At 46.7% G+C, this 27727-nt stretch overlaps 1 protein-coding gene across 1 annotated transcript in view; it reads right to left on the minus strand.

The window, feature by feature from the left end:
- Positions 1-24464: 24464 nt before the first annotated feature.
- Positions 24465-27727, minus strand: part of LOC142789991 (uncharacterized) — an 84797-nt gene continuing 81534 nt past the window's right edge. The window contains exon 8 of the mRNA XM_075885021.1: positions 24465-24662. Within this exon, the coding sequence (XP_075741136.1) occupies positions 24465-24662 (198 nt within the window). The remainder of the gene's footprint in view (positions 24663-27727) is intronic.

Genomic DNA, 27727 nt, shown 5'->3' on the forward strand with positions numbered 1-27727 from the left:
TCGAACCTCTCTCATTGCCTTCTTCAATGCGTTAAGCGCCAGCGTTAGAAACACACCATGAAAGATTGCAGGTCTTCTGTCAGGTGCAGAGTATGTAGAGAAGGGCACGATTCTAAACGGTGTCAAGGTAACAGTGAAAAGTGTTCCTTATGTCAGGGAGCGCATGCTGCTGACTTCAAACTCTCCTGCAAAGGCTCGTGAACTGCAAACTCTTGAAATAGCTGAGCGTAGGTGATGCTCTCGTATGGAAGCAGTAGCTGAAATTCAAACACAAAACAGATTATGCTAGCATTACAGCCCGTCATGTACCAGCAATGGAAGGGTCGCTCTCTGCTTCTATTGCGGAAGCAATTGATAAAGCAATGCAAAAGGCGATGGAACGCCTATCCGGAAGCCTTTGTGAGACATTGGCCCATATACTCACAAGCCAGATGGCCCACTTATTGGGCACAGCTGAAAATATTGGCCCACCTACTGAAAACAGCGAAAGTAAAGGACATTCAAAAGAGGTAGTTTTAGATACCAAATCACAGGGTGCTCAAGTCGAGAGTACATCCGCTGAACTCACTCTGGGTGAAAGTGAAGCTACTGGGGAAGACAAGTCGGAATCAGGTGAAATGTAGAGTTACCCCCGATCACTAAAGCGCTTAAGATAACGTTTGAACAAAAAAGATGCTCAACTTAGCAACTCAGTCCAAGAAATACCAAAATAACAGCCCATCTATAGCCGACTTTCTAAAAGAAAGTATCCTAAATAAGGCAGTTACCCAAGCCATTTTCACCAAACTTTAGGGTCACTTAAAATTCTTCACTGGAATTGCCGATCAATTCATTCAGCAGTACCCAATTTATCATTCTTAGCATCTAAATTCAATCGAGATATAATTGCATTGCAAGAAACCTGGCTTTCAACACATCAGACCTTTCAAATAAATAGATATAAATCTTTCCGTCTGCACGGTCTATCGAAAGGAGGAGGTCTTGCGTTTTTGAATATTAATAAAATAAGTCTAAAGGCTAAAATTGCGTATAAGCTTATGTCACTGGAAAGCGAAATTTTCGCCGCAGAAATCACTTTGACAGGTTGCCTGCCTTTCTTACTGGTTAATGCATACTTCCCTACAGGGGTTCTAGACGCACGATGTTTGGACGTTGCAGTAACATCTAGATAAAATTCTGGTGGGAGATTTCAATTCCCACCATACCTATTGGGGTTTTCTAACCGATAGTTTTGGTAAACGAGTGTAGGGGTGAACAGCAGATAACAATTTATCGTGCCTCGATTCCCGAACAGCTTTTTTTATAAGTGACATGTCTCGCGGAGCATTGGATTTAAGTTTTGATAGTTCTTCCCTCACAAGTTCGTCATGAGCTGTCTTCACTGTGTCACCAACAGCAATCACTTGCCAGTAATATTTTATATTGTTTGTCCTCATCACCATCATGCAGTCCGAACCGAGTATATATAAAATATAATACAGTTAAACAAGATCTACCATCTGTCTTGACCATTCGTTCTGAAGAGACAGAAGACGCAAAAGCTATGAAACTATGTGCGTTGCTCAAAAGAACCTCTGAAAAAGCTGGATTTGTAAACTCTACAAACAGCACAAATCAGTCTGGGGTGAAACCTTGAGTGTGCACGGTATTACCAACGACGACAGGCCGCTTGAAAAACACTGTTGTATAATCAGTGTCCACGTAATTGGTCCAAGTTTTATGCTTCATATTTTAGGCGCACAGTTTGCTTAGCTAAAGACAAATACGATACCAAACATTCTAACTATCTTTCTAACCCTAAGAACAAAAGTGCCCTGTTTAGGTCGCTCAGATCGCGTCATATTCTGCCATTTCCAACTAATGTAGACTCTAAAATAATGTCGCCCAATGATATGAAAAAGTCTTTGGAAGTCATAGCAAAAGGACAAGAGTGTCGATTCACATCAAGCAAGTTGTATGATTGAAGACCTCTCGTGGTAATAATGGGTTTTACTAGAATTACATTGAAAGAATTAGCTCAGGTTGCTCTAAATTCACTCTCATGAGCTCCCAGTCAAGGTGGAATTACAGCTGCATTGATAAAATTAATCTTTAAAGTATCGCCAGTTGACCTCCTGAACACTGTAGATTATATTAAGACACGTCTGGATTCCATACGATTAGAAATCAACAAAAATATATTCAGATACATAAAAAACAAGGTTAAGGCTATAACATAGAAAAAATAAGACAAATTTCCCTTGCTTCTAGTATGGTAAAGCTTCTTAAGGGGGTGCTTCATAGTAGAATAACAAGCAGGATCACAGAAATTAAATAATTAAACCCTAATAGAATTGGCTTCAGAGAACACTGTTTAATATGGTTTGCTAACGCAGATTTAGAAAGCCGCATCCAACTTGATCGCAAAAGAAGGGAACATGCTGCTCTAGTGACTTTGAACAAAGTCAAAGCATATCGCATTGTGGAATTTTGAGTGCTATTGTATTGCCGCGCGCTTGATCTGCCAGCGCAAAAGAGGCAGACGAAGTGGCAGTTCCCCTCGTGCGATTGTTCTGTTTTTGGCTGCGCTGAGCCGACCGCTCTTCGGACTTTTGTGAGGACGCCTTAAAAACGTCTCCTGTCTCTTTAACGTGACATTTTAATGGTGGAGGTGCGGGGTAACCTCACCTATGCAACAGACTCCTTCTAGCAGCCGGAACGTGACCCAAAACCCAGAGCTTACGCCGGTACACCGTTTCAGTCGGAGGATTCGAGGACTGTCCCCCGAGTTTGTGCCTCACAGTACAAGTACGTCGACTGGTATGGAGAATACTGTTGCTGTCACCGCTTCCCCTACCGCTGGAGCCGCCGCTGCTCCAACCGCTGCACCCGCAGCTGCACCCACTCATTACACGCTACAAAAACCACGTGTTCCGAGTCCCTTTCGTGGTGGCCTCTATGAAGATGTGGAAGATTGGCTGGCTGAGTACGAGTACGTAGCGGATTTCAACGGGTGGGACGAAGTAGCGAAGCTCAAGAATGTGTACTTTAGTCTTCTGGATGGTGCTCGCACATGGTTCCAGAACCGCAAGGGCCTCCTAACGTCGTGGCATGAGTTCTGTCACAGGCTCCGCGAAACGTACTCGAGTCTCGATCGTCGAGAGCGCGCTGAAAGGGCCCTCCAGTCCCGCATGCAGATGCCTAATGAAGGTGTGGCTACATACGTGGAGGATATGGTTCATCTGTTCACTCGCGCTGATCCAACCATGCCGGAAGACAAGAAGCTGCGACACTTGATGCGAGGTGTGAAAGAGCAGCTCTTCGCTGGACTCATTCGTAGTCCGCCTAGAACGGTCGCGGAGTTCCTCACTGAAGCCGTCGCCATGGAAAAGGCGCTGCAGCAGCGGAACCAGTACGATCGGCAAGTGAATGCTACCTATACCACCGGGCTAGGCTCGTTCCCGACCGACGTGGGAGCGCTTCGCGAGCTGATACGTTCGGTTGTTCGCGACGAGCTACAACAGCTGCAACAGCTGAACCAGGCGCAGCAGCAGCCTTCCACGAATTGCATCGCCACCATCATACGTGACGAAGTTCAGCATGCGCTCGGCACACCTCGCCGCGAGACACCAACGCAGGTTGCTGCACCACTTCAGGCGTTCGCAACTTCAAGTGAACCTCTAGGGGTGACCTACGCAGACGTATTGAGACGCACCGTTCCGTCGTCCACGACACCATCCCCAGTGAGTGGTTTCCAGCGCACCACTTATACCGACACGTTCGAACACAACGCACCTGCACCAGTCCCACTACCAGCCGCAACCCCGTACGCCACACTGCAGTCCGCACAGGTGGTCCCTTATTTTGCAGACACTCGACCCGTCATGCGTAAATCCGACATATGGCGCATGCCCGACCGACGACCGCTTTGCTACCACTGCGGTGAAGCGGGTCACCTCTACCGAGACTGCCAGTACCGCCGACTTGGGCTGCAGGGTTTTCCTGCCAATTCACCCCGCCCCCGGTTTGGACAGAGACCACCAGAAATTGAAGATTTTATCGCTCGGCAGAACGTCCCACTCAGGCGTCAGTCGCGCTCACCGTCACCGCGGTCGTCATCTTATTCAGGCAACGGAAATCGAAGGCCGCAAGGACGGTCTCCGAGCCCTCGCCTGGAAAACTAACGCCAGCGACCTTTCGAGGCGAGGCCGCTGATTCTCGACGTGATGAAGACCTCGCCCTACAATCGACGCGACATCGGACCAACGGAAATTCGACTACGCCGGCGCCTGTATCCCAGCTGAGCGACTTTTCAATGGACATACCTGTGCTGCTCGACGGTCGCAATTTAACTGCCTTAATAGACACTGGTGCTGACTACTCGATTATTAGCGGACAATTGGCACGTACCTTGAAGAAAGTGATAATGCCTTGGACAGGATCGCATGTACGTACAGCTGGCGGACATGTTGTAACGCCGGTTGGTTTGTGCACGTCCAGGCTACAAATACGAGGCTGCACGTTTTTGGTCAGCTCCATCGTGCTACGTGACTGCTCCCGCGAATTAATTCTCGGCCTCGATTTTCTTCGGGAATATGGCGCCGTAATCGACCTACGGCGACGCTGCATTTCCTTTTCGACAGTCAACGCTACGTCAAGGGACTCCAACCGCCGTACAACCGCCCTCCGTGTTTCCGACGACAGTGTCACAATACCACCTCGTGCAAGTATCCTAATTCAGGTGACTTCCGAAGGAACCAGTGACGGCGAAACAGTGGCAGAGTGCAACGTCTCCCTGCTGCTGGCGCTTGGAATTTCTGTGGCACGAGGCATCATTGACATTCGGAACGGTACAGCCGAGGTCATGATTACAAATTTCACCAATGAGCATCGTCACCTTTTCCGGGGTACTGCGGTCGCCTACGCTGAAGCCTTGGAGGACGTCATTGAGTGTTTTGCCTGTGAAGACAGTAGCCGCAATGGACAAACCGTAATAGATGTTGACATGAACAGTGCACTGCCAGAAGAGAACCAGAGGGCCTTGCGAGAGCTATTGTTTGAATTCAGGGCGTGCTTTGCTCAGTCGTCTAAAGTGAGTCAGACGCCAATTACACAGCACAGGATAATCACTTACGACGACGCAAGACCTATTCACCAACAGCCATACCGCGTCTCGCCGACAGAACGCGCAGCTATCAAGCAGCAAGTGAAAGAAATGATCGACGACGGCGTTATCCAGCCTTCGAACAGTCCCTGGTCCTCACCGGTCGTTCTGGTTAAGAAGAAGGACGGTACGCTTCGCTTCTGTGTAGATTACAGAAAGCTCAACAACGTCACAAAAAAAGATGTTTATCCGCTGCCGCGTATTGATGACTCGCTTGACCGACTACGACGAGCGAAGTATTTTTCTTCCCTGGATTTAAAGAGTGGCTACTGGCAAATTGAGGTTGATGAGCGCGACCGCGAAAAAACCGCCTTTGTCACGCCGGATGGCCTCTACGAATTTCGGGTGCTACCGTTCGGACTCTGCTCTGCGCCAGCTACCTTCCAACGCATGATGGACACTGTGTTGACTGACTTAAAATGGCAAAGCTGCCTTGTGTACTTGGATGATGTGGTCGTGTTTTCAACCAGCTTCTCCGAACATCTGAAGCGACTACGACAAGTACTTGAGGCGATTCGGACGGCTAACCTTACGTTAAAGCCGCAAAAATGCCATTTCGGTTACGAAGAACTAAAGTTCCTTGGACATGTCGTAAGCGCAGAAGGCGTCCGTCCTGACCCTGAGAAAACCGCCGCTGTCGCAGCCTTCCCGACTCCTGCCGATAAGAAAAGTGTGCGGCGGTTTCTTGGTCTATGCGCGTACTACCGGCGCTTTATAGGCAATTTTTCGAAAATTGCCGAACCATTAACTAGACTCACTAGAGACGATGCGCCGTTCGTTTGGAGTGCTGAACAAGAATCAGCATTCACAGAGCTTCGGCTTCGCCTGGCATCACCACCTGTTCTTGGACATTTCGACGAGGAAGCCGAAACAGAAATTCATACCGACGCCAGTAACGTCGGTCTGGGCGCGGTACTCGTCCAACGGCAGGAGGGAATTGAAAAGGTTATCGCCTACGCAAGCCGAACCCTAACACGCCCGGAGTCAAACTACAGTACCACGGAGAAGGAGTGCCTTGCTGTCGTGTGGGCAATTGCTAAGTTTCGACCTTACCTTTACGGCCGTCCATTCAAAGTAGTGACGGATCATCACTCGCTGTGCTGGCTTGCGAACCTCAGAGACCCCTCCGGACGACTGGCAAGGTGGAGCCTACGTCTGCAGGAGTACGACGTCACTATCGTGTACAAGTCCGGTCGTGCACACGAAGATGCGGACACGTTGTCACGCGCGCCAGTTGAGCCTGCCGCTCAGAGCTTCGAAGAGGACTGCCCTTTCCTTGGCTCCGTAAGCGTAACAGACTTGGCTTTACGGCAGCGAGCAGATGCTCAATTGCGACCTATCATTGAACATCTAGAGGGCCGCAACGTATCACTGCCCCAGCATATAACTCGCGGATTGTCATCCTTCTGCTTACGACAGGGCGTGTTGTACAAGAAGAACGCAGCCGCCAGCAACAAAACTTACCTGTTGGTCGTCCCCGCAGAGCTGCGTGAGGAAATTCTATTTGCCTGCCACAACGAGCCTCCATCGGGCCATCTGGGCATCACCCGAACCATCGCTAGGGTACGAAAGTCTTACTACTGGCCGAAACTTGCCGCTTGCGTTAAACAGTACGTTCAAGCCTGCCGCGAATGCCAGCGCCGAAAATCCCCATCTGTTAAGCCTGCGGGATTACTTCACCCTATCGAGCCACCCAGAACACCCTTCGATCAAGTCGGCATGGACCTCCTGGGTCCGTTTCCCTTGTCATCTTCCGGCAACAAGTGGATAATCGTCGCTACAGATTATCTAACCCGCTATGCTGAAACTAAGGCGCTTCCTAAAAGCACGGCTTGTGAAGTTGCTCAGTTTTTCATCGAGAGAATTGTATTACGCCACGGTGCTCCATCCTGTGTCATCACAGACCGAGGAACAGCGTTTACAGCAAGGCTCCTTGAACAAGTTTTTCAGTTAAGTTACTCCACGCATCGCAAGACAACAGCGTATCACCCTCAGACAAATGGACTGACCGAGCGGCTTAACAAAACGATGACTGATATGCTGTCTATGTACATAGACGTACAGCACAAGACGTGGGATGAAATACTGCCTTACGTAACATTCGCGTATAATACCGCTACGCAAGAGACCACACGATTCACTCCGTTTCGTCTTCTATACGGTCGGGACGTTCAGACGATGTTGGACGCAATGCTCCCATGCGACATTGACAACATCGAGAATCTCGACGAAGATGCTGAGTGTTTCGTGCAACGAGCCGAGGAAGCACGTCAACTAGCCCGCGTAAACATCAAGAAACAACAAGGCGTCGATGCACAGCGCTACAACCGCTGCCACAGACAAGTCGATTATAAACCAGGTGACCAGGTGTTGGTTTGGACCCCTGTGCGCTGCAAAGGTCTCTCTGAGAAGCTTCTCAGTCGGTATTTTGGCCCGTACAAAGTGCTACGACAAGTGAGCGACGTCAATTACGAAGTCCTTCCGGACGGAAGCCAACCACCCCGACGCCGACAGCTACGACCCGAGATTGTGCACGTGGTGCGGTTAAAACCGTACCACACACTGTGACAATGTTTTTTTTTACGATACACGCTTCGTTTAGCATCGAGGCGATGCTCTTCAGGGAGGAGGGGCAGTGCCGCGCGCTTGATCTGCCAGCGCAAAAGAGGCAGACGAAGTGGCAGTTCCCCTCGTGCGATTGTTCTGTTTTTGGCTGCGCTGAGCCGACCGCTCTTCGGACTTTTGTGAGGACGCCTTAAAAACGTCTCCTGTCTCTTTAACGTGACAGTATTTACTTCTAAGCCAGAATTTCCCACAGTACATTAATAAGCGGCTGGGAGAATTTTTAGGGCAAGAGAACTTTATTGCTTTAAGAATAGCTGCGCTTCGTCAAAATTTAAACATACTCGCGCAGTTTGCCGCATGGCGAAGTTGTCTCCAATATTATTAAACATCTTAATGAATTCAATCCCTTACAGCCAGGATGTGCATGTATACGTGTATGCTAGAGGCGGGATTTTTAGGCACTGAAGAAGTGTGTTTTAGGCGCCGATGACAGGCAGCTAAAACACTGTTCCAGGCCCTCAAAATCATACCGATAGGCACAATTAATTTCTACAAAAATTTAAATAACCCAAAACAACAACGCCGTCGACTTGTATCTACGGCAAGAAGCAAAAAATGATACTGTTTAAGATAGCAGAAAGGTATTAACGACTGATCATAGGCATCAATTTTCTGCGCGATTCACAGTATGTGGTCTTTTGTTTTATTTCCTAGCATTGTGCGTCAAGTGTCCACCAATAAATTGACACTTTCTTGGGTCCATTTTGTTACATTGTGGTTGGGAAGGGCAGCGCAAGAGCAAATAACCAGGCCCCTGGTACCCCAGGAGAGGGATCCTAGGTCTACTCTCGCTCGCTGGATTCCACGCCGACTGGTTGTGCCCTCGCAATCTCCGACGAGAGCGCAGCTCTGGGCGACTGGGCTCGCCCTACGCCATATCCTGACGCCGATATTCGACGACAGTGCAGCTCTGGCCGACTGGATTGCACTACGCCATCTCCTGACGCCGAGAAGAGCTCTCGTCGAGTGGTGCCTCTTCGTCGGACTCCTGCGACCGTGTCCACCTTTCTTATATTCTCTTTACTTTCGTCGCTCGCTTACCCCGCGCTTCACTCTCTCCTTCCTCATTATATATCATGGAAAGTTATCCTGGAAAACGAAGCGCGCAGCGTGAGTGTCGGTCTCTGAGTTGATAAGGTGTAAAACGCAAGGTGACGGGTAGGTGCCGCCGCCATGTCGTTTTAGCAAGGCGTTGGAATATCTTGCATTTTCGTGCAAGCGTTGCAGGTTCAGCGCAGCGTGATAGGCGCTAGGGTCCTTAAAATTACTTATGTATGCATTTTCTAGTAAAAGGCGCACATGCAGAATATATACGTGTTGTTATGGTGCCCCAGACATGCGCGATAATTGCTCTTTAATCTACAATTGCACAAGTATCTATCTATTTATCTATCTATCTATCTATCTAACTGCCTACGACGTTTAGCTCTCCTGGCCGTTTCAATAATGGTATCGATGCCATACTTGATATGGCATAACATGACTGTATGAGTAACATATTTAAGTAGTCATAACATGAAAACCATGATATATATGTCATAAATGTCATGATTGATATTTCATGGTCCTGAAGCTCTTGCGATGGTTTCGTTCACATGGCACGTTGCAAATCTGGTACAGTATGACATGATTGCATGGCAAACACAAGCGACACACCCTAACATGAAAAACATGACATGCGTGTAATGTAACAACATGACTACATGCCGCACTCATGATGCGCTCAGGGACGTTTCGCTAGCGTCACATATACCAAGTTTGGTATTACGGTACGAAAATGAATGACGAAGGTATGTGTCTGGTGCAAACAAGATAATCTTGGCATGTGTGTGATGTAACATGACTACTTGCCACACTCATGATGTGCTCGTGGCCGTTTCGCAAGCTTTGCGTATACCGAATTTATTATTATGGAACGTGACTAGATGACGAAGGTAGGTGACTGGTGCAAACATGGTAATCATGAGATGTGTGTCATGTAACAACATGACTACATGCCACGCTCATGATGCGCTAGTGGCCGTTTCGCAAGCTTCACATGTACCAAACACGGTATTACGTGACGTGAACGGACGACACGCGCGCAAGTAAGAACATGATAACATACCCCGCTCATAGCGTGCTCGCGGCCATTTCGCTAGCTCTACATATAGTAAATTTGGTATCATGGGACGTGAATAGAGGACAAAGGTAGTTGACACATCCATACATGGTGCTCATGACACGGAAGTTATGTACGGCATTATTTACTTCCACCTCGTAACGTTGTGCTCATTTTAAAGCGACATAAAAACATTTCTCATCCATGCTTCGTATATCATCGATCGCCCCTGTACGTGGGATCTGCCAATTCTTTTTTTAATTGACAATCACACAAGTATGAACGCTTAACCCTGAGCAACATTTGTGGGCGCTGCGGATGGGGGCGGCCGTTTGAGATATCCGCTGGTGCCGCTTAAAGTGTCCGGTACCATTAGGGTCGACAAACAGACAAATGGACACACATAGACAGACCAAAGTTTTTGCGTCGAAGGTCCCCAAGAAAGTTTACCGTCCAAAAGCTGACCGCGCTCAACCAGCACGTGTATGGTGGATTAACAGCTGTAGCTAAGCTTCCCAGCAAGAGGGTGGCCCCCGCTATGTGGAGGTCGGGCCACTCCCAGTATGCCGGAGCGTGCGACAATGCGACCCTAAAAAGGAAGCACGTAAAATGTCCCAGTTTTTTTTTTTGCTGTGCAAAAAGAAGAACAAAACAAAGACCTCATCCAGTCTTCAGTTCCAGCTGACATGATAAAGGCAATTAGTGAGCTGCCCCGCTTTCTAAATACAGCAAGCTTATGCCAAACATCATGCAGTTCATGCAGTCACAGAATGACCGGGTGCTGTTGTCACATCCGACCTCATAAAAAATCGGCAGCATATCCACGGAGTGAATGGTGGAGAGTGGGGCTAAGCATCCATCCGTCCATGCGTGCGTCTGTGTGGCCGCCCGTGCATCCATCTGCCCGTCCATGCGTGAGTCTGTTCGTGCGTCCGCACGTCCATCTGTGCGTCCGTCTCTGCGTTCTTTCATGCATCCGCTCCTGCGTCCGTCCATGCGTCCATCCGTCCGTGCAGCCATCCGTACGTGCGTCCATGCATCTGTCTGTGTGTCCATTAGTCCACCTATTCGACACTCCAAGCACCACCATTTCGCATCTTTTCATCATATATTCCTCATATAGAAGCACCGCCATCCAGCGGACATTCCAAGTACTGAACGAGAGGAGGCACATGCACACTTTCTTACGGCTTGCGCTGCGTGTCTACTTCCCACGTTTCACCACCTCGAGTTCATGGTATACTAGCTCACTGTATTCATGGCACTGTGGCCCAACGCTCGCTAAACCTTTCAAAAACCAAGGAGGTTACGCCCAGCGATTATAACGTAGCAACCATTTCTTATCAGATAGTGCTCAAGGTACACGCCAATGGCTGCTAAGTGGTATGAGAGACAGGATAATTTGGCTTTTAATGAATGCGCTCGCTGCGAATTTTTTATTGTTCAACAACGCACAGAAGAAATCTCCCACCGGCACCACCTTGGAGTTCAAAATGTAAAACTGGTTACACACTAGGACGACTACTACTACTACGAGGGACGAACTGGTGCCGCTTTAAGGAGCTTCGCCCCTAAAACGCAACAATAACATCGGCAGGTGAAAGCAAACGGTTACAAATCGCAGTTCCTGTGAATTCACTTGGTAACTATTGTAGACTGTTGTATGATGTGCAACAGTTTCATCAGCATTCGAAGGTGTTCTTGCCGAGTTTGCACCATAAATTCATCACTCAGTCACATACATGGCTCATAACGCCCCGCCGCGGTGGTCTAGTGGCTAAGGTACTCGGCTGCTGACCCGCAGGTCGCGGGTTCAAATCCTGGCTGTGGCAGCTGCATTTCCAATGAAGGCGGAAATGTTGTAGGCCCGTGTGCTCAGATTTGGGTGCACGTTAAAGAACCCCAGGTGGTCAAAATTTCCGGAGCCCTGCACTACGGCGTCTCTCATAATCATATGGTGGTTTTGGGACGTTAGAAACCACACATCAATCAATCAATCAATCAATCACATGGCTCAAAACACTCTTTCCCCCATCTTCACTGATTGCCGCTGTGGGGCTCTCAGGCTACTGCACCTTCTCCCAGAATAGGTTTGTCAGCCGGGAAAGCACGTCGACGTCAGCATGTGCGGTACCCTTTCTATTTTGCAACACCTTGTCGTAGCGCTGCAAAGCAAATGCCCCAAAGCCAAGGCCCCAAATGCCGATGTGTCGAATGTTTGAGTCCCTAAATGATCCGAAACGCCTGACGCTCTATCATAGGCCATTTCGTTTGATCGGGCGCGAAGCGATGACTAGAAAAAGAAATCAGGCACTCGGTACCATCATCGGCTTTTTGAGCCCAACAAGCTCCTACAGCAATGAGGGAAGCGTCCGTGAAAGCCAAGATGGTTTGCGTATGTCTAGAGTAGTGGCAAACTTGCCTTAGGCAGGCAATGTCGGGAAAGCAATCGCGTTAATACGACCTATAAAGCGTTTTAAAACAGAAAAAGAACAACCAGTCATCGAAAAATGCCAATCGCATAACGAGTGGGTCGTCCAATGCCCTAACCCATTACAGAAGCTTGTTCTTGTTCACCAATTAACTGTGGGGCATACCCACTTCAGGCATACTTCCTTATAGTCGTCAGCCACTGCTTCAACAATTGGCACAAAGCTTCTTGCATGTGTTTAAAGGATACCACGCTTCTCACAAGAATGGCGAAAAATAGCATAGCGAATTCCAGCCTACTACACAATTTTTTTCAGTACTATTGCCGTACGTAATGGGTATCAAGGAAGTGTGCTTGTAGCAATTACCCCATAAGTGTTTTGAAAAGGCTTCGAAATGCCGCTTTCCTAGCTTTCGCTGTGACCGGGAGGTGCCTTCCACGTATGCCTGGAGTGTTTCTTTTTTGAACGTACTTCCTTGAACTCGTGTTGGTCATTTTTGAGTGGTGAAGCTCCTTATGCCATGGGTCGTGCGTCCGCTATGCATGTAGTAGTAGTAGTAGTAGTAGTAGTAAGTAGTAGTAGTAGTAGTAGTAGTAGTAGTATAACTTCGTTGTAGTACGTAACCACCTCCTCAGATGGACTAGAGGTGCTCACGCGTGATCATTTGAATTGAGGAGGAAACCCAAACACGTTAATCATAAAAAAACAATGGTTGTTCCTGATGAAATAACTTACAGACAAGAGAATCGGTGACTTAATCTGCAATAAAACTTGCCTCAAATTTGATGATTACTGAAAAAAGTAGCATCAGAAGGACGCACTTTTAACACTATCTGGTTGCCACGTTGAACTCGCTGGGCGTACCCTCGTTGCTTTTAGCAAAGTCTAGCGAGTGTTGGGCCGCAGTTCCATGAACTAGAGGCAGCGAAAGGTAGTAACTAGACACGAAGCGCAGGCCGTCAGAGGGGGAGAAGTGATTCTTAAGAGAAAAGAAGAGAAAAGTGAGCCGCCTAACTGTCTCTCAGGGGGAGGACACCTCAACAGTAGCTCAAGAGGGATGGGGGTAGAGATGGGAATAAAAGTATAGGACTAAAAGGTAGAGAGATAGAGAGAGAGGAACGAGACAGAAAGTTCTCGCGTGCCGCTCCTCTATTTTGGCCACGCCACCTCTCGTTTAGTTTTTTGGATGTCTGCTGGATGGCGGTACTTCTACATAATGAATATACGATGAAAAGTTGCGAGATGGCAGTACTTGGAGTATTCACTAGATGAACGGATGAACGGACGGCTGCACGCACGGATGGGCGCGTGGACGGAGTGACGCACGAACGGACGCACGGACGGGTGGACGGACGGCAGCGCAGACAGACTGACGGGTGCTTCACCCCACTCTTCGTCATGCACTCCGTGGATATGCTGTCATTTTTTAAAATCAACCTTCCTTTCTCTCTGTTTGAATTGTACCTTTTGTACCTCAGTGCTTGCTGTATTTTTTCCTGTGACTGATGATGAACATTGTGTGTTGCTACCACATCATCATAGAGTTCGTTTTTTTTCACACAGCACGCAACAAAAGCTTAGATGAACCCTGCCCTGATAAGCATTTTACGTTAAATATATTCATGTATTATAACATTATGACATGGATAGTGTCATAATCTTATCGCGTACGTCGTCAAACAATTCCCGCGAGAGAGTGTCACATACCCATGGGTGGGCATGGGCCTCTAATATGCGGGTATAAGGTACAGGTGACGAACACATCACATCTACATAGGAACGGCGACAACACAAATGGGTATCTTGAATGCGTGAGCGCTAAGCAAACCACATGACATCGGCAACTTTGAGCCGTCAGAATGCAAGGAATAAATGTCAGGATCCCAGCAGGAATCAAACCAAAGCATTGTGCGTAGCAATCAAGCACTCTACCACGAAGCCATGCCAGGTATCGGAACTCCGTTTCAAATAGACCGTTTTGTTTGTGGAGCATCAAATGTGGTTGCAGGGCTGGCTATCCAGTTCCATATGTACTCGCATTATACAGCCATCATATCAGGTGAACGTCAATAGTAGTTAGGCGTCATGCGCTGAAGTTGATTTATGTAGGCATGCCAAGGCCTAGCATCCTCGCGAGCGCAGGCGCTTCCTATCAGCTTATCACTCCAGGTGTTGCTAATGCTTAGGTTTCTGTTGGCATGGCTGCGCAAGTGAAAAAAAGCAGGTGCGCTTTTGCGCTCTTGTTGTATAAACATGTGCAATTGTTCAACATATGTACAGATAGGTTCATTGTTAAGGGGAACGCCGGAGCGCGTGTCGTCTGCTCGGCGACCCCACAAGCCCGCGGCGGCAACTAATTTCGCGCAGGAGAACCGTGGGCTGCACTCGTTTGTCTTCTCCTACGTTCCCGCTACAGTTCAGATCGTCGCGAAGCCAGTCGTCCTTACGCTTTGAAATTGGTCCGCCGGCTGCATAGCCATGTTGACATGGAAAACTGTGGCAGAGCTAAAAAAAAATGAGATGATGTGAACTGCTACTTCATGGATACTTTTGGTGGTTAACGAAGCATGACTTCGTTAAAGACGTCTTCTAGCATAACTATATAAGAGAATATTTTTCCCTGTGGAGGGCATATTTGATACCTACTATGCAGATTTGAGCTGCTGCAGTGCGTAAGCTTCACAAAGCAGTTACAAGCACCTTCACCTGACGCCACCACAACACTTTCTCGATGCGGGCAATTCTTCATTTAACGAGGACGCGAACAAAATACGGCAATCAGGCTGATGTGTCAGGTGACACTTTTCTGATTCTAGATAATTTTCGTCATTTCTCTCATAGGGGACTATTCTTAAGGTTGTGCGACCTAGGCTGCCTTTCGCGACGAGCTGAAGAGCAGCAGTAACTGTAGCAGACGACAAACGAGCGCCGTCCACCGCACTCACTGCTCCTCCACGAAACTAGTTGCCGCAGCCAGCCGCACAGACTACAAGAGCTCCAGTATGCCCTTTATTATTGAACCTTCCTGTAGGTGCATGCAACATCCATGCATATATTTAGCATTAGTCCATAACGTTTGCTCATAAAGAAAATTACAACATGGTCACCTTACCTCCCAGTCCTTCGCATAACTTCAATTCCCAAGGTACGTGGGATCTTCCGAATCCATTAGGCACACTTCTATAACAGAGCGAAGCCTTGTATAGTATATATTGTTTGCACGTGACATCACAGAGCTGCGCTGGGTACTTCAAGGTGGCGGCAGCCGTGGCTTACTTATGCCTTTAGATAGCGAACGTGGTAGGAAACACAACCAGTAATTTGGTCCTCGCGTTCTTTTGTGCTATCTATGATATCGTATGGTTGCCAGCCGGCCCAAGGGGTTACACAAAGGCGAGCGGAAGGGTGGGTGGGCAACACTAGTTTTATATCCCAGTTTTGTGCTCCTTTGGAGCAAGAGTTCGCGCGGCTCGATACTCAATGGAGTAGAGACGACCGCGAGTTCGGGCTTCACGAGCCACAGGGCAACGTCCACCGTCACCTGCTCACGTCCATATAGCACGCCGTCAACGCAAACACAGCTGACGAAAATGCCGAACGCCTCGCCGCAAAAACTCAGTGTTCAAACTAGTTTGGCGGCACGCAGAACAGCGCCTACTCCCGGGACGCTGGAGCAAAGGGTTCCAGCACAGGAAGGAAGAGTCGCAGTTCCGCTTTTAATAAACGAATTGAGGCCTCTAGATTGTCAGGTCTCTTGAAAAGTTGTCCACTTGCTTGCCGCGTTGTTTAGACTAGTTTACGTTGCAATAGCCCGTATAATTATTTCAGGGAGCATCACGTTCATCAAGTTTATCGTACAGAAATACTATGCTTGTTGAAAACTGAGTAGAACTACCCTAGGTCGGGTCAGGTTCAACCCTCGAGTTCATGGCCTAGTGTTTCTCGGACTGCATAGACTAGAACATTAGAAAGGTAGACCGCGCCCTGTGAGGCCGGCACCTACCCCACGCAGGATCCTGTGAATAAAGCATTCTCTCTCTCTCTCTCTCTTGAGTGCATCAAGCTTGCGCAGAGTTCGCCTGGAGGGGGGCATTGGATGGAGGCATGGATGAATGTATCCGGTTGTTTCTTTTAGATCAAGCGGCGGCTCACGCCACCTAGCTATAAACTTAATTACTATCACTATGTGTCAAAGGATCGAATTTCATGGGCTCCTTCATTATAGACGCCATTCAGTTAGCCTTCTCCTGGTTATTTCTACCCGTTTAAAGTTTACTGTCTCTGGACTCTAATGCTTTAAAAACAACCATGCCATTATCGTTGACTATAGGGTGGTGCCCATTACAAAACATTATCAAATGTTCAGCCGTTTCCTCGTTTTTTTCATACGCACTATATAACGTGTCTGTGCCTTCGTATTTGGCTTGATACGTCTTGGTCTGCAATATTCTTGTTCTGGCCTCGAACAGCAGAGAACTACTCCGAGAATTATCCTAGGTCTTTTCTTGTGAAATTTCCTATCTGAAAGTTTGGTACGTATAGAGTGATAATTTCGTAAGCATTCCAATCATCCACATGTCCCCCTCTGTTTCCTTCACCTTATTCTTACTCGATGTTTTCTTTCATCTTCGTATTCTGCTGTTGTCTAAATACTGGCTTGACAATTTTCGAGTTTGCTTCCTCGATGTCGTATCAAGATTCTTCATGTACAAGTAGCTGAAAACTTTCCTAGCCCAACGCTCCTCTCCCATTTATCTAAATCGCTCCTCGAAATCAATCTTGCTGCTAGCTTCTCTTTACTCAAGCGATTATCATCCCATGTCACCCTGTACCCCCTAATTAGGAATAGATAGATAGATATGTGGGGTTTAACGTCCCAAAACCACCAGATGATTATGAGAGACGCCATAGTGGAGGGCTCCGAAAATTTCGACCACCTGGGGTTCTTTAACGTGCACCCAAATGGAGCACACGGGCCAACAACATTTCATTAGGGGTGTTCCCGTGTGCTCCCAAGGCAAGTCTACCTATGCCACGTTAATTATTTTCGAATCTTGCTTAAACCTCTGATAGTATGCAAAAGACTATTCCCGAACGTCAAACCCGGGACCAGGGCACGTTCGCCAACCCCTCTCACTACGTCATACCTATTGAAGTTTCACATTTCCCTTTTTTTACTACAGCTGCATTTCTGTTACCCTTAGTGTTTAGGTAACTCTCGTGCTGCATTAAGCACTCAGTCCTATTGTTCATCCATACACCGAAATATTTGTATTTATCCACTATTTATAGCATGACTTCTGGTACGTTATGCTCACGGTCTTCGTTATCATCAAATATCATGATTGACGATTTTTACCTACTGAACTTCAAATTCAACCTATCTTCCTAATAACCACAGATGTCTATGAATCTTTGCAGATCTTCTTTGTTGTCGGCTATTAATACTATATCGTCTGCAAACACCAATGCTGGCAATGCCTGTTCAACGTGTTTCCATTGCTTGGCAAGATAGGCTGAAGCCGAGCCGACTCCTGTCAAATTTGCCTTCTAGTCCCTGTAGATACAGCATAAATAACAAAGGGGACAAGGGTCATCCCTGCCGAAGCCTACGTTGTACTTATATAGGTTCGGATACCTGTTCTTTCTGCCTTGTTATGGTATAGATATCCTTTAGAAGATTAGTTATTCCATCTTTCACATCTAGTGTGCCCGGTATATCCCACAATTCTTGAATCACACTATCGTAAGCTCCCTTGATATCTAGAAATATTAACCACAGGGGCCTGTGTATTTTTCCCGCTATTTCAATATACTGCATTAATGAAAAAAGACTGTCTTTCCAATTCCTTCATTTACGGAACCAAGTTTTCAGTTCTCCATGCAGCCCCTCACTCTCCACCAATGTCTGTAGTCCTTCCTTTACTATCTGCATCACCAGCATGTAAACTACTGACGTCACTGTTATAGGACGGTAGTCGTTTCCAGCAGCTTTGTCCCCCTTTGCTCTATCGGTCATGCTCAACCTGCTTAGTTTCCATTATTGGGGGCTTCACCATCGATTACTGATTTGCCCGCTGATTCTCCTAATGTTTGCTTAAAGTTTAGTTCTAGTTTCTTTATTAGTATATTTGGGTTGCCGTGTGCGCCTGTTTATGTGCTATCAGGAACTCTCTTCGTTACCCTTTCCCACTTTCGTTGTTCCAGTGTAGCCACTGAGGTAAATGGTCCATACTCATCTGGTATGGTGCATGCAGCGCTTTCTTGGTGTTTAAATTTTTCTGTCAATAATCTTCTCATACACTTTATTGCCTCAACCCCTTCTAGTCGAACCCCTTGAACTGTAGTTATACACCACTGTTCTATGCTTCTCTTATTACTCATGAAATTGAGAAAGTACCAGAATTTGCTGCTGCCTTTCCAACAATTTTATTTACTGCCACCATCCGTTAAGCGCCTACCTTCTAGTTTTTTTTCATTGGGCAGATTGGACGCTACCCTTCAGCAACTCAAGAAGTTCTCATTTTATTTTGACATCACCTTCCGGTTCCCCCTTCTTTTTAGCATTGCTGTGTTCTATGGAGGCTTCCTGACGACTTACTATGACTCTATTTAACTTCATCATCTCAAGAGTTCGAGGGTTTGTGTCTCCTTTTCTCGGTATATTTGACTCGTACCTTAGCAAGCTCTACCTCAAGCAATCGAGTTAGATATGTGTAATTCTACGCTATTATAGTATCTTCCGTGAATATTTTCTCAATCTCGTAACTTGCTGCATCTCTTTGCCTTTCTGAATAATTGTTACTGTGTGGGGTTGCGACTTCGGGTCCCACGGGTCTCAGTTTGGTAGCGGGCCCCCATCCTAGGACCCATCGTCGAAGAAGTCAGATGAGGCGCTCGTAAAAATGACAGTAATTTATTTACATGGTTAGTAGCTGAGAATTATAAAGGAGGTGATCAAGTGAACAGAAATGTACAGGAGAGCTGTTGAACTGTAGAACTTAAAATACACAAAAAGTCTTTGGCTTATATAGCGCCGCTTTGCCAACCCTGGGCGTATTGTCCGCGGCTTCAGCCAATACGGCGCTCCATGGTGTAGGTGCTCCACCCATGAAGAAGGGGAAAGACACCACACAATGCATGTGGAGAGGGCACAGTCTACACAATGCCCAAATATGATCACAAACGCACTGCGCCGACGTTTTCGCACAGGTCACCAAGTTTCGCGCACGTCCGATGATCTTGGTTTCCAAGATTCTTCTGGCAGTGGGTAAGGTTCGAAAAACCGGCTGCCAGTACACCTGTCAAACTTGCCTGACTGTTTCGGTAGGGAAATGTAAATGGTGTACCAGCATATTGTCAATATATGCTACCCCATTCAGCCGATCCTATGGAGAAAGGGGGAAGGAGGAGTGGTCGACTGATCCCTCGTCGTCGAGGCGGATCCTGCAAGGGCTACAGCTGATAGTGCCCATTTGTTTCCTTCAACCCCACATTCCATTCCTGGTTGTTTGCTGGAAGCTGTGGCTTAGCTGCGCATATCCGGGGCTCCGCTTCTCGTAGCAAGATGCAGCCACAACCAGTTTAGCTCTAGCTTTCAGCCTGAACTGCAAATACCATGCTGGTTCCGAGATTTCCAGATCCTCGGTGACCTCAAAAATGGCCCAGCTGCCTCCTTGTCTGCCTCGAAAGCCTTGCTCGCAGCAAACACAATGGCCTTTCTTGAGTCGTGCTCACAATGGCCTCTCTTGGCTCGTGCGTTTTCTTTGCGCGAACCAGTCCCGAACCCGTCGTTCAGGTTTTGCCGAGAGGAAATCAACCCGTCTTGACGGCACACCCTTGCTTGGAATGCGTCGAATTATTTTGTCCCGTTCACAAAGGCCGAAAAACTTCAATTATGATGATGGTAGTAACAGTCGCTACTCATTATGCCTCCTTCTCAATTTCATTTATCTTCCAAAACTCAGCTTGATACGTTTGTGATCACTACTTAAGCTTCTGGATCCGTATTGTTTTAGGTTCATCACCCTTAGTTGATCATGTATCTTATGTGACATTATTATATATTGCATAATTTATCGCATACTGCCAGCTTTCCAAACCCCCAAGTTATCCGCCTTTCTCACTTCTCGGTACTGTTGCAAACAATTAAATCACGGTTTCACAAATATCTATTAGCATTCTACCTGTTGGGTCAGTATATCTATTCATATCTTCTATGCGTGCATTGAAATATTCTAATATAACTACCTCGCACTTGATTCTTCCCTGTCATTTTCTATACACTGCACCTAGTCTTGGTTCTCCTCTTCGGCTTTTGCCGCTGCCCACAAGTATACAAAACTAACGAGCGTCATCAGCCTGCCAGTTAACTTTTTAGCCATAAATGTTCCCTGAACTCCTGCTTGATCCTTTGCCAATTTGTGCTTCTATGAATAAATGCCTCAGTACCACCCCCCTTTCTGCTGCCGTATGTTCTATCGCGATATTCCCATGCATAGACCAGATTGCTAGGTTGTTGTTTCATGTCCTTAAGATGCGTGTCAACAAACCCGTTTGCCATCAGCTTCTCCTTCTGTTCTTCTATCTCCCCCCCCCCCTTCAACCTATTCCTGCCACCCTGCATGTTAATAAACACTACGTCTGAATTTGCTCGGCCCTCGTGACTACGTCGATTTCTCCCCCGCACTCTACGTGTCTTAGATATTGGGGGCACTTTGGAATTATATCTGCGTATACCACCTGTCAAAAAGTCCCCCTAGTTGTTTTCCTCATTACTAGCTATCCTGGACCCCGAAAAAACTGTGTGCCCCCCCCCCCCCCCAGAACAGGCTACTGCGATTCTTATGCGAAGGATCATCGTAGGGCTCTCTCTACTGTTCTACTCACTCAGTGTATGAGGCACATTTCATCCCACCTCAATTTAGGTGTCTAACAGGGCGTGGCCACACCCAGAGCACACACGCCTTCACTTCAGTGTTCAAACTTACGTTGAGAGAATTTCAATAGATAATTCAGTCGAAAATACGTTCAGGCAAATTCAAAACAATAACGAGCTGAAAAACGCGCCTTCAAGCAAATGTAGAGTTTACTTTTGTGATTAAGTGCATAGGCTGCTACGTGCCTTCCTTCAAATTTATGCCCACTTCCACTGTACAAAGATGTATGTGATTTTCAGAACTCCCCTTCGTATTTGACTGACAATTTTTTATCATATATTTTTAGGAATGGCAATATTTATTACGTCTTCGATTCTTTTGCGTTTCCTTCGTGACTAGTTTTCACTTGCTTGCTCAGTATAATTTAGCGACACTGTGAGGGGGTACAAAAAAAGGGGGAACGATGAGCACGTTGCAGCTGACGATAGCGAGCTTTGACACACAACTCAAAAAATTTGTCATTCGCGGGTCCTAGTAGCCACGCGATGACTACTAGGCCTATTCGCTAGAGCGAATCTCATACGCGTGTTCCTCTGGCAAGTGCGCGTCCCCGTATAGCGACTACGCTGGAGCTCCAGACACGGCTCTTTGGGCTATCGTACCGAACCGGAGCTAACACAAAGCTAATCATGCCCGCCGAGGATGCCAAAACACCTAGGCATTCTACTGTCCCCCGAATCCCGAAGGACAATTTCGCAGGAAATAAAAAGAAGACGCGTGCTCAGCGGGTGCCACTCGACAAGAAATCGGTACCTGCACGCACGTGCTTTGGCCACACCGAGCTTCGCCGCCCGAGACCACGCGCAGCGCCACCACGAGAACCAAAGTGCAGTAAAAGATGGCGGCACTTGCCGTCAGCGAAGAAAGGAAGATGGAAGAGATAAAGAGAACCACGAAATGCCCGCGCAATGGTTTCGGGTATACCTCGATTTCTCGGTATAGCAACGGAAGGCACCTCAAGATGGTGACCGTGGCGAGGTTAATAAATACTGTGTGCAGAAATGGTGTTGCAACGAAAAGTCAGGCTGAGAAGAGGTGTCAGTGTGAGAAGAACTAAAAGGAAAATGGGATACCGAGCGCAAATGGGCACACAAAGACAAAAGAGATATAAATGTATAGCGACTAATAGAAACAGAGAAATGGTGAAAAGAGAACAGAACATGAACGATTTCTCTGTTATTAGAACTGGTATAACATAAAAATTAAACATGTCTTAACAGCGGCTAATGAGCTTTTATTGTGCGTTGTTTCACCATAAAGGCAAATATATGAGTGCTCTAGCAACTAACATTAACGCCTCACCATGAACCGACAGCAGCTCAAAACTTGCAGCGCGCTCCTCAAGCAGAAAAAATACAGGAACAGAACTCACTAAGGGCGAACGTGAACTGTCACGATTGTTCTTTGTGTGTGGGCAGCGAACTTCTTTTGTAAACGCGACGACTGTCTGAGGGTCCTTCGAGCTCTCTGTAACTTCAAAGCGAACTTACTGGGAGAGCACAGCCAAGACAGGTCGTGCAACTGTGTTATGAAAATGGATCACACAACCGTCCTGTCGGCGAAACGTGAATTTGAACGCATCGTGGGCTGTGTGCCTAAGTAAAAGTGTAATAAACATCAATTGAATTTTCCTTTGACCCGGTACTTTGTCTTCGAGGGTTCTCTGACCACGGAAGAATGTTCTTCCGAACTTTAGTCATAGAACGCACGTCATCACATCGTTATGCGCATTTCGTTTAGATAAAGTTAGGCTTCTTTAGATGGGCGTACGCTGGAGTCCTACGTACGCAGCACGACATGTTGCGCACGCTGCGATCGAAGCACTCGACAACAATTTCAGCTTATCGTATCAAACAAACCGGGGTGCATTTCAATCATCTAGACGTAATGCGTGGGATTAGAAAGAACTTTCGTGTGAGTCTTACCGTCAACGTGTGCTAGCACCCATAATAAAGGCCACTGTCATCCAAGTCATACCGCATCGTTGAATCAACGGTTTTATGTTGTGTGCCATCTCGCAATCTGGCTGCTCTCCCACCCAAACTTTTTTGACCATGCCACGTGTAGCTACGCTGCGAATGGTTACGTTTGCGTGGGCCGGGTTTTTGAAGGGGAAGCTTCATAAATATGGTCTAAGGCAGTCTCATGTCCCTTCGGCGTAGCCAGCACAGCATATCCAAGGAAACACATGGGCGGACGGGCCGACAGGCAGGTGAACATACATACATACATACATACATACATACATACATACATACATACATACGTACGTACATACATACATACATACATACATACATACATACATACATACATACATACATACATACATACATACATACATACATACATACATACATACATACATACATACATACATACATACATACATACATACATACATACATACATACATACAGAAGGACGCACGAACGGACGGGTGCTTCGCCGCACTCATCATCACTCACTCCGTGGATACGCAGTGATAACTTTTTCAGGCGCCAGCATGCATTTGTGCAATAGATACATTACGTACTGCACATGCGCACTTCTCTCTCGTAGCCATGCTGTTACGTAGGCTTGTTACGTACGCTCCTCCGAAAGTGTCTACTTATGCCTGAGCTCAGGCGTGAGAGCTGATTACGTCGAGCAGGCATTAATATGTCTTTTAAGCTCGAGTGTATTGATTGATATGTGGGGTTTAACGTCCCAAAACCACTATATGATTATGAGAGACGCCGTAGTGGAGGGCTCCGGAAATTTCGACCACCTGGGGTTCTTTAACGTGCACCCAAATCTGAGCACATGAGCCTACAACATTTCCGCCTCCATCGGAAATGCCGCCGCCGTTAAGCTCGAGTGTAGCAAACATGCTTGGGAAGATTACGCGGGGCCCACAATTTACACGAACATAACTGGCCCTCGGGATGACTCGCAACAAAAAAAATGCACCAAAGCAGCTAGTCGCTGACTGTATCGCACAAAACGAACTGCCAGAGTGTGTGCGATCTGCCACAATTCTTTACAGCGAAAGTTGTTATGCTGTCACAAGGACAGCTTCTGGCGCCGTAGTGGTCCGCCGTCACTGGTGTCTACAAGCACTATATCGTGAAGTAAGAAAAAAAACTACGAAATGCTGCAAACCAAGCGGGAATTTGAAATTATCACAATGTAGACACCGTATATAGATTGCAGAATAAGTTTCATTCAAATCGCGGGTTTGGCTAACCGTTGACTTGCAGGCATTTAGACTTATCCGCGCTCGACGTGTAGTTGTGCGCGAAGTAGAGGGACAAGGCCTTGAGCATGCGCAGCCGGGACAACGGTCCGAGTCCACACTGGTTCGTGTAGTCTTCAGAACCAATGTTGGCCGCTACGATGTTCAGCTTGAGCGCTGTCACGTTGCTCTTGGCCTCACATAACTGCGGACAAAAAGTAGCACTGCATCACAGTCGCGGTCTATATTATAGTAAACGTTCATAATAGTAAATTGTTTGCACACCTAATGGCCTAATGCTATTTTAGGCGTAAAACCCTGAACAATATTATCCGTATTATGGCCGAATGCCAGTAAGTGCGAGCAAAGAACTGCCGCAATTTTGTGAATAAAAAGCACACGTTCGTTTTTTTTTTTGCCGGTATGCATTTCGCGTTGGCACAAGGGCAGAGCCAGAACCTTATTTTTAATTTCGCCGAAGGCATTTGATCCTTTCCTCCCTCCTCGGTTATGCCAATGTGTTGGCGATAAAAGGATGCCCAACCCCAATGTCACGTCTGCTTCGAAGTTCTGTCATCCAAGTTCTGTTTGCCGATAATCTTTTCATGTTGTGTGCCTTTTGCGTCTTATTTATACCATTACTTCTACACTAAATGAACGAGAAAAACAGAGAACATATAGGCATATTTAAAACAAAAGGCATTTATGAGAACAACGGTTTCAAAGCATATCTGAAATTTATAGACGCTACTTTCGCAGGCTTCACTGATGCTGCATAGAAACAAGTGCCCTTCAAGTCACGTGAGGTATACAAGGGGACACAGATTCCCGAGTTCAAGCGGGGCTGATAAGGCGAGTGGTTCAATATACCTGATAAAGCGAGTGGTACAATATACGGCTGATATTTCTACGTTTGATTCAGTAGAAATATCAGCCGTCATGCAGACACTGCGGAATCAGGGCGTAGATGAAGTATATATAAACAATCTGGAAGAAATCTACAGGGGTTCAACTGCTACTATAGTGCTTCATAAAGAAAGCAACAGAATACCAATCAAGAAGGGTTTAAGGCAGGGGGACACAATCTCCCCAATGCTATTTACCGCATGCTTACAGGAGGTTTTCAGAAGCCTAGAATGGGAAAAGTTAGGGATAAAAGTTAATGGAGAATAGCTTAGTAACTTGCGCTTCGCCGATGACATTGCATTGCTGAGTAACTCAGGGGACGAATTGCAACTCATGATTACGGAGTTACACAGGGAGAGCAGAAAGGAGGGTCTTAAAATTAATCTGCAGAATACGAAAGTAATGTACAACAACCTCGGAACGGAGCAGCGCTTCGAGATGGGTAATAGTGCACTTGAAGTTGTAAAAGACTATGTCTACTTAGGGCAGGTAATAACCGCAGAGCCTAACCACGAGATTGAAGTAACTAGAAGAATAAGAATGGGGTGGAGCACATTCGGCAAGCACTCTCAAATAATTACAGGTAGATTGCCACTATCTCTCAAGAGGAAGGTATATAACAGCAGTATCTTGCCGGTACTTAGCTACGGAGCAGAAACCTGGAGACTTACAAAGAGGGTTCAGCTTAAATTGAGGACGACGCAGTGAGCAATGGAAAGAAAAATGGTAGGTGTAACCTTAAGAGACAAGAAGAGACCAGAGTGGATTAGGGGACAAACGGGGGTTAAGGATATCATAGTTGAAATAAAGAAGAGGAAATGGACATGGGCCGGGCATGTAGCGCGTAGACAGGATAACCGCTGGACATTAAGGGTAACTAACTACATTCCCAGAGAAGGGAAGCGGGTCAGGGGGAGACAGAAGGTTAGGTGGGCAGATGAGATTAAGAAGTTTGCGGGTATATATTGGCAGCAGCAAGCACAGGACCGCGTCAACTGGCGGAACATGGGAGAGGCCTTTGTCCTGCAGTGGACGTAGTCAGGCTGATGATGATGATGATGATGATGATGATGATGATGATAATGATGATGATGATGATGATGATGATGATGATGATGATGATGATGATGACAATATACCTGCCTGCCACCTTTCGTAGGTTGTGGATAGCATTGTGAAAATATGCCACCATGGCAGGCCGTGCGGTCCTCGTTTGCGTACCAACTATAACTGCTTGCTACTTGTCATTGAGCCTCTGCTCGAGAGTCTCCGCCACGGACGCTAGCACTGAGGCAAAAAAACTTGCCTTATACTGCGACGATGTACCTAGTTCTCAAGAACAGGCTGCACTGTGGGAATATGTGATTTATTTAGGGCTGATTCCTGACAGAGCAATTGTCACAATTTTCTGTTTCTTTGGGGTGGCTGAATAAAACAATACAACCCCTTCTGCGCACGTGGGGATACTACCTGCAAACATGCCTGTTGCTGAAATTCATCTCTAGTAAAAAGAACTAAAATGAAAAAAAACGGGGAAGCTGGTGCGCAAAACAATGCGTCTCGTAATCTTGTCTAAAAAGTCTTAAAATTTCATCGCAGTGTGTCAAAGAAATATTCTGCTTAAGTGGATCTAAAGAGTCGTCTACATATATAAAATTTTCTAAAATGAACTCGCTGTCATTGTGCTTAAATACATCAGCAAGCTGGTGATTGACGTTGAGCCAAACCACATCGCACAACACCAGGGCTAAGCAAGGGCCAATGCATGTACTACTCTTCTCTCAGGTGCACAGGGTTTCCGCAGTTTAAACATCAAGCGTCACCACCGGCCGGAGGCCAGAGCGAGTTTTTTCAGCAAGCACTATGCGCGTTTTTTTTTGTCGCTGTTTGTTTCGTGACGATTCGCAGCACGGCTGCAGAATCTTTAAGCTATGGATCGGAAAACATAGCAACTGTGCCAGTTTTCAAAATTCTCGCTGTTTGGTTTAATAAAAAGCTGCTCTAGGACGCTCATGTTAATCCAATATGCTTAGCTGCCTCACGCTTTATTGGTCTTCTATATCGTGATAATCATGTTCTTTCTACCAAAATCAAACTTTTGCTTTTGAAATCTCCGTTTATGTCAAATGTTAATTAGTGCGAGCTTGTATGGGGCACTACTACCGCGTTGACAATGTTTAAAAAGGTTTATATTTCACAAAAGAAAGGTTTACACCTTTTAAACGCTTTACCGAGAAATTATCCTTCTGCGCAGCTCTTTCAGACCACTGCTAATCCAAAAGTATTTAGTCTCTAGAAATTACACGTAACTCTTCGATATAAATATGAATTAAAAGAAAATATATTGATGCTTCACTAAACGGC

The sequence above is a fragment of the Rhipicephalus microplus genome, chromosome 2 (assembly GCF_043290135.1).
Source record: "Rhipicephalus microplus isolate Deutch F79 chromosome 2, USDA_Rmic, whole genome shotgun sequence".
Lineage (NCBI taxonomy): Eukaryota > Metazoa > Arthropoda > Arachnida > Ixodida > Ixodidae > Rhipicephalus > Rhipicephalus microplus.